This window comes from Lipotes vexillifer, unplaced genomic scaffold (genome assembly GCF_000442215.2).
Source record: "Lipotes vexillifer unplaced genomic scaffold, Lipotes_vexillifer_v1.1 scaffold629, whole genome shotgun sequence".
Taxonomy (NCBI): Eukaryota; Metazoa; Chordata; class Mammalia; order Artiodactyla; family Lipotidae; genus Lipotes; species Lipotes vexillifer.
In genome coordinates, this window is record NW_006774188.1 from 2,958,424 (window position 1) to 2,965,015 (window position 6,592).

General features: G+C 56.9%; 1 protein-coding gene across 1 annotated transcript in view; it reads right to left on the reverse strand.

The window, feature by feature from the left end:
* Nucleotides 1-6,592, reverse strand: part of PLEKHG3 (pleckstrin homology and RhoGEF domain containing G3) — a 15,641-nt gene that overhangs the window by 6,663 nt on the left and 2,386 nt on the right. Inside the window, exons 3-13 of the mRNA XM_007449033.1 lie at nucleotides 6,059-6,128; nucleotides 5,738-5,784; nucleotides 5,479-5,629; nucleotides 5,256-5,387; nucleotides 4,850-5,032; nucleotides 4,546-4,638; nucleotides 4,199-4,285; nucleotides 3,945-3,978; nucleotides 3,506-3,598; nucleotides 927-1,016; nucleotides 433-471 (exon numbers count right to left, since the gene is read on the reverse strand). Coding sequence (XP_007449095.1) covers nucleotides 433-471; nucleotides 927-1,016; nucleotides 3,506-3,598; nucleotides 3,945-3,978; nucleotides 4,199-4,285; nucleotides 4,546-4,638; nucleotides 4,850-5,032; nucleotides 5,256-5,387; nucleotides 5,479-5,629; nucleotides 5,738-5,784; nucleotides 6,059-6,128 — 1,019 coding nt within the window. The remainder of the gene's footprint in view (nucleotides 1-432; nucleotides 472-926; nucleotides 1,017-3,505; nucleotides 3,599-3,944; nucleotides 3,979-4,198; nucleotides 4,286-4,545; nucleotides 4,639-4,849; nucleotides 5,033-5,255; nucleotides 5,388-5,478; nucleotides 5,630-5,737; nucleotides 5,785-6,058; nucleotides 6,129-6,592) is intronic.

The following is a 6,592-nucleotide window of genomic DNA, read 5'->3' on the forward strand; positions in this document are numbered from 1 at the left end:
CCACCACCGGGTCCCGGCACAGCGGCGAGGGGGAGGGGGAGCGGAGATCAGTAACCCGGAGAAAGAGCCCCCTCACAGAGGCCTGAGGCCCAGAGCCCCCAGGCGAGAGCGCGTCAGGGGCTCTGCTCCCAGAACCTTCACCAGGTCTCCCGGGCTTTCAAAGGAATGACTGACAGACCGGGAACCGGGGGTGCAGAATGGCACGGTCACTCGCTCCTGCTGTCACCCAAGGGCAGAGAAACAGGGTGCAAGGTGTGCAGGGGGAGTCCAGACAGCAAGGGGTGAGGCCCACTTCCAGGGCAGAACGAGGCAGAATCCCCTCTGAACTGTCCGCGACGCCCACACCCTGCTGGTCGCTGGCTTCACCCTCTCACCCCCGCCCTAGAGCACACCTTAAAGGGAGTGGTGCCTGTCCACCCCTCACTCACTCACCTTTCTCGCTGAGTTGTCTGAGCAGATGTCTGGATGGCTCTGATGAGGAAAGCAAACAGGCAGTCAGAGCAGGCCTGAAGCAGCCCGGCCTGGCCCTGGTCCCATGCTCACAGAGCCACACACCCATCATCAGCTCAAAGTCCACTCCAGCGGGGGGCCCCTCACAGCCCGAAGGCCTGAAGGAGGCTGCCCTCGCGACCAGCCCACAGGGAGACAGGGCCCAGGCCACTGCCCCCACCCGCCTGGGGACTCTGCTGTGACCCACAGCCAAGAAGCAGCCCCGCCCCCCATCCTTGCATTAGCACACAGTCCGGGGCCCTCAGCTCCAGGGCCACAGCCCCCTGCTGCCCCCTTCAGAATGACGAGCCTCTCTTGAGGGCCCTGGCTCCACCGCAAGCCCCACCTTCCTTCCCTGCACGGAGCACATCAGCGCTTTAGCTACACCCAATGCCAAGCCCCTTCACAGCACCCCAGCTGGAAAGCAGAGGTCGCACCCGACTTTCTATGGCCCTTAAGGCCTGGCACCGTGAAGCCTCGCTGCCTGCTGGGGAGTGTTGCCCGGTTGTACAGGAGCTGACCAGGCTCTGAGGACAGAATACAAAACACATCCATTAGGCTGATGGTGTCAGCACCTCGCACCCCGCCTTTTTTGGGGACAGACCTGAGATAGGGAGGCATGTCTCAAGGAACCTGTCTACAGAACCTTGCCCTTAGCCCATATTGCCCTTGACCAGCTGGCATTCAGTGGGAGGCCCACTATAAACTTGGAACCACAAGGAAAGTCTACTGAGGTCTCTCAGCTGTTCCTGGACAGGAGAGCAAACTTAAGAACCTTCTTTCTAAATGTGCACATGGGCACACACATACCTACACTCTATCTGCATCGAGGTAAGTAGATATCCAGTTGTTCTTAAAGTGAGAAATACAAAATGCTCTTCTCTTTCATTTTAAAACTTGTAATCAAGAATATTTAATAAGCGGACTTCCCTGGTGGCACAGTGGTTAAGAATCCGCCTGCCAATGTAGGGGACATGGGTTCGAGCCCTGGTCCGGGAAGATCTCACATGCCGCGGAGCAACTAAGCCCGTGCGCCACAGCTACTGAGCCCACGTGCCTAGAGCCCGTGCTCTGCAACAAGAAGCCATGAAAAGCCCGCACACCACAACGAAGAGTAGCCCCCGCTCGCCACAACTAGAGAAAGCCCGCGTGCAGCAGCAAAAAAATAATAATAATAAATAAATAAAAGAATATTTAATAAGTGACAAATGATGACAACACCACCTTACTTATCCATATAGTGTACTTATCTGTCCATCCCAACTCTCTGGAAGTAGGAAGCAGAAAAGGCCCAGAGGCAGTCAGAGTAGATGGCTGAGAGCAGGCCCTAAAGCACGTCCACTGGCCTGTATCCTCCCTCTCATCGACTCACTGGCCTGCTTTTACACATGCTTCCCGCACATTAAATCGATTAATTTCTAACAGAAGAGGGAAGAAGGGCTACTAAAGAAAAGCCAAGACTGATAAGGAGAACTCTTCAGTGTAAAGATGGACACAACACCTCAATGCCAGCTGTCTCTATGGCAACCCACAGCCCCGCCTCCCCCCCTGCCCCCCCCCCCCCGCCCCGCACACGCCACAAAGATGCTGCTACACCGACTCCAGAAAGGGAAAAGTTCAACTGTGTGGGCCTCCTCTATTTTTAAAGGCTCAAGCATATGAAGCATGTTTTAGAAAGATGTCTGTTTCATAACGATTAACACTAAAACATGAAAACAAACAAAACCCAACTCTCAGTGCTTACAGGCTAAAATCTCAGCCTTGTGGAAACTTGAGCTCTGAAACGGATCATTTCCTGAGTGCCTTGCTTGCTGCAGTTTGGAAGCTGACGTTATGACAGGTAATATTACTATTACCACCATCACCACAGTCACTTACTGACTACCTCCACGTGTCAGAAGCTTCCAGTTCAAAGCTATGGCAAGTTAAGGGGGAATGTTGGACAGGAGGATTATAGGAGAAGAAAGGAAATGGGGGAACTCCCTGGCGGTCCAGGGGTTAGGACTCTGTGCTTTCACTGCCAAGGGCCTGGGTTTGATCCCTGGTCGGGGAACTAAGATCCTGCAAGCCAATTTGGGGCTTTTAACACATGGCACCGTAGAACTTTTGCAACCATGGCCAGTTTGCCTAGGGTTCGAGATCCATCAGCAGCAATACCAAACAAAACAAAAACACAAAAGCTTTCCAAAGACTGCTCAGCTCCACCCTCCAGAAGACCAAAGCCCGTACATCAATCCACACAGCTGCTCAGAGGACCCGTGAGTCATGCCAATCAAACCCAACTCACTGTGGGGATCCCAGTCAGGACACATCTCCCATCACTCCTGAATCTTTCTCTCTAGGGGTCTCTGAGATGGTTCTCACCCCAACTCCCACCTCATGTGTAAGTTTGACAAGTGCCTGGCCGAAGCCAAATCCATCCCTGGGCCTCAACTGAAGACGAGGGTAAAAACCGAGGCAGAAAACACACACATTCACCACTACAAGAGCCGAGAATAAAAGCAAGGTTTTCTCTTTTCAACAGACGATTCACTCCAACACCTCCAAGTACACAAGCCGTCATGAAAGAAAACCCAGAAAAGCAGAACTTTTCCCTGAGACCCAAAGTAAATATTTCCTGTCTGGATTTGGTGCCACTTGAAATCTAACTCATTTTCCCCACGTCCTGCCTCTGCTCTGTTCCAGAACTGGGCTGGGGACCATCCATGACGTCTGAGCGTTACTCTGGCTGACTCCCAGTATTCTAAGTGGCAAAGGAGGGAGGTTTTGATCGCAGAGGAGCTAAGAAGGGGGGCCTTGGAAAAGGAGGGCTGTCCAGCCCTGGGTAGGCAGGAAGGGCCCAGAGGGGCCTGGTGGAAGGCAGGATGCTACAGACACACCCCATTTACCCTCCTTCCTGTCCTTTCCCAGGATTTCCGGAGGGTGAGAGCCAGCCCCAAATGCCGCTGCAGAAGGTTCCCCGCCTGGTCAAGGGTCCTGGAAAGAAGCCTCTCTGCCCGCACAGCCCCTGCCTTACCAGACTGCCGGCGCCCCTGGTGCACAGGGGTGGACACCTCATCCTGGGAGGGCTTCTTCAGACGCTCTGGGCTGTGGCGGTACCGATTGGGATCTGCACCAAGGGAGACAACCAGGCCTTTGGGATACCATCAGCCTTGGCGTGGACTCTCCCCATTCCTGACCACAACTCTGCTGCCCAGCCCGGCTCCAGGGGCCACAAGACTCCGGAGCTCCCTCCTCTTCCATCTTCCATCCTCTTCCATCCAAGAGCACGAGACACAGAGTCCCAGCCACCAGCAGCACTGAGCTCTAGTCTCGCAGTAGACCCCCAGTCCTGACAGAAGGAGCCTCCCCATCCTCCCTGCTCTCTGGAATGTAAATATCAGGCAAAGCTCCCCCAGGTCTGACCTAGAGATGTGCACCACTAGAGACAAAGCAGGCAGAAAGGGTACACTTACAATAGGAATCCATTTCCAAGATGGCTTCTTTGGCCTGGAAGGGAAAGGAAACCCACCTCGTTGCTACCTTGCTACGTGCCGTTTCTCCCTCGGCCCAAAGACTCACTCTTGCTGCACCGAGGACCGTGGCATCCGCTGAACTGATCCCCACTGTCCAGTGGGGCCAACGTCCAGAAGGTGAGGCCCCAGTGGACCCCGGAGCTGGTTCTGAGGGACCCTCTCCCTGTACCCCATCAGGAGCCCTGGGAACTCACCTTCTGGGGGATGGTGGTATGGTGGTTCTCCAGGATGAGCCTCTTGATGTGGTGAGTCCAGCTCCGTTTCTCCTCCACAGTTTTGGCCTGGGAGGACCCGAGGGAGAGGGTGCGGGGTTTATCATGACAGGCCTGAAGCCATCCAGCGTGCACTGGGCTTCTGCCGAGGAGGGCAGAGGCCAAAGAGGGCCTGTGCTGGGGGCTCTGTGAGGTTACCTTGACTCCTCAGCACAAGCCGGAGAGGTGCCCACAACGACCTCTCCCTTCCAGAGGGAGACTCTGAGGCTCGCGCCCCCGAGCGAGGGGGCGGGTTCTGTCCCCAGCCCGCGCCCCAGCCCGCCCCTCACCTGGATGTTGTACTGCTGCTTGCTGTGCTTGTAGTGTGTGACGGTGAAGCATGGGGATTCTCTGGTGCTCTCAATCAGCATCAGGGAGGAGCACTGGGGCAGAGGGAGAGGGCAGTCAAGAACGAGGCGGGGAGCTGACCTGGGGCCCCAGCCCCTCAAGACCATCTGGGGAGGCAGGGAGAGTAATCTTTAAGGGTGGAGCTGTGTCCACACCAACCCGGGGCCCAGTGAAGGCGACACGGAGTGGAGCCCGGCCGTCGGGAAGGTGGGAAGGGGGCAGAGGAGATGGCGGTGGCCTCGTTACCGGGATGTGACCCTTGTAGACAAAGTGATCTCCCCGCTTCTTGGTGATGAGCAGTGCTTTGTCAAAGAGGAAAAAGGTCTTCTCGCTGCGCACACGGTGTACGCGGAATGTGCCCTCCAGGACGAGCTCCCCATAGGTGGTCAGGTCTGGCCCCTTCCAGTTGATGAGCAGAGACTGAATCTCCTGCAGCAGCGAATCCCCGACCCCCAGGGTCAGGGTGCTCGAGACCCTGCTGGGGACCACACAGGGCCCCAGGAGCCACCGCCTGGGTTCTGCAGAGACATTCTGCACCAAGGGCTCCGCCCAGAGAAGCCCATCCTCACCGACACCACCCCTCAGCTCGCATTCCCTCTTCCAAACCCCGCCCCGCCCCTGCCCATCCCTCCAGCTACCAGCCCCAGAGCACCTGGAGACGGACTGCGTGCTCATGTCTCCTCTTCATGTCGTTGATGTACCAGGCCACGCAAGTCATGGTGTCAATGGCGTTCTCTACCACCTCAAAGCCGTCCTCCTCCTCATCAAAATGTTTGGCGATTTCCTGTGCGGGAGACAGGGGCTTAGGCAGCCCAGACTCAAGGGCCGGGCCCCTCCCTCAGGCCCCTGTGTACTCGGGAGGACCCTGGCGTTACCTGGAGTAGCAGGTGGTACTTGAGGATGCGCTGGACTGGCTTTAGGAGGTAGGAGCCCAAGGGCAGTGAGTGCTGCAGCAGCTCCTGCCGGTCCCGAAAGAACTTGGCCTGCTGCTTGTCCTGCATGCACTCGGTCAGGGCAGCCACTGAGCTGGGAGTGGAGGAAGGGGCCGTCACCAGGGGAAGGCCTGCGTGGGGAGGTGGGGTGCTCTGGACTCGCCAAACGGCTCTGCTTCCCCTCTCCATCCTAATTACTCACTTGGGGTAGTTGTTGCAATACTGGGTGTAGATATCAAACTCTTGGCTCTAAAGAAAGACCAAAAATAGTTAATTTCAGGGAGACTCCCGTTTGGCTATAAACCTGGGTGCATCAAACACATGCCCCTGGCCCCCAGAGCACACTCTCCCCGAGCATCTGCAGATCCATCTCTGTACCCATCTGTCTCGGACATGCCATCCACCCAGCAGACCCTGGCTCCACCCCAAATGCCCTTCCTATCTGAGGCCGGGCACTCAGCACTTCCCCTGGAGAGAGGCCCCCAGCAAGGCAGGATGGAGGCAAGGACCCTGTCCTTCTTACCCTTTCCACAAAGCAGCTGGCCACAGCCACCGGGTCACTATTGCAGCTGTCCAGGTCTCTGAGTAGCTGGCTGGGTAAGGGGAGAATGGTCATCAGACCCCAGACCACTCACAGCCTCCAGTCACCACTGCACCCCCTCCCCACCCTCCTGGTGCCCACACACACGCCAGCGCTGGTGTCAGCGAGCCCTGCCCAGGGCAGCCAACACAGGAAGTATCCAGCACCACTGCAAAGGTGGGGGACAAAAAAGAGCCATGTGTTCCACAAGCAGGAGAGGGAGAAGGGTCACCAGTACCCACCTCGGGAGGGGACACAGCTCCTCTGCAGGCAGGGGTCAAACACACAAAAGCAGACATTAAAGGGGGAAGGAGAGGGGGGGAACTCGCAAAGAAACCAAGGCCCCCAGTTCAGAAGGATGCAGGAAAGGGGAGAGACAGCACTGCTTGTTCTTAAATGGGGGCTCTATAGGAAACCCCAGTGCTCCCCCTGCCTTCCCCTCCTGTGCTCCTCTTTGCCCAACCCCCCCCCCCACCC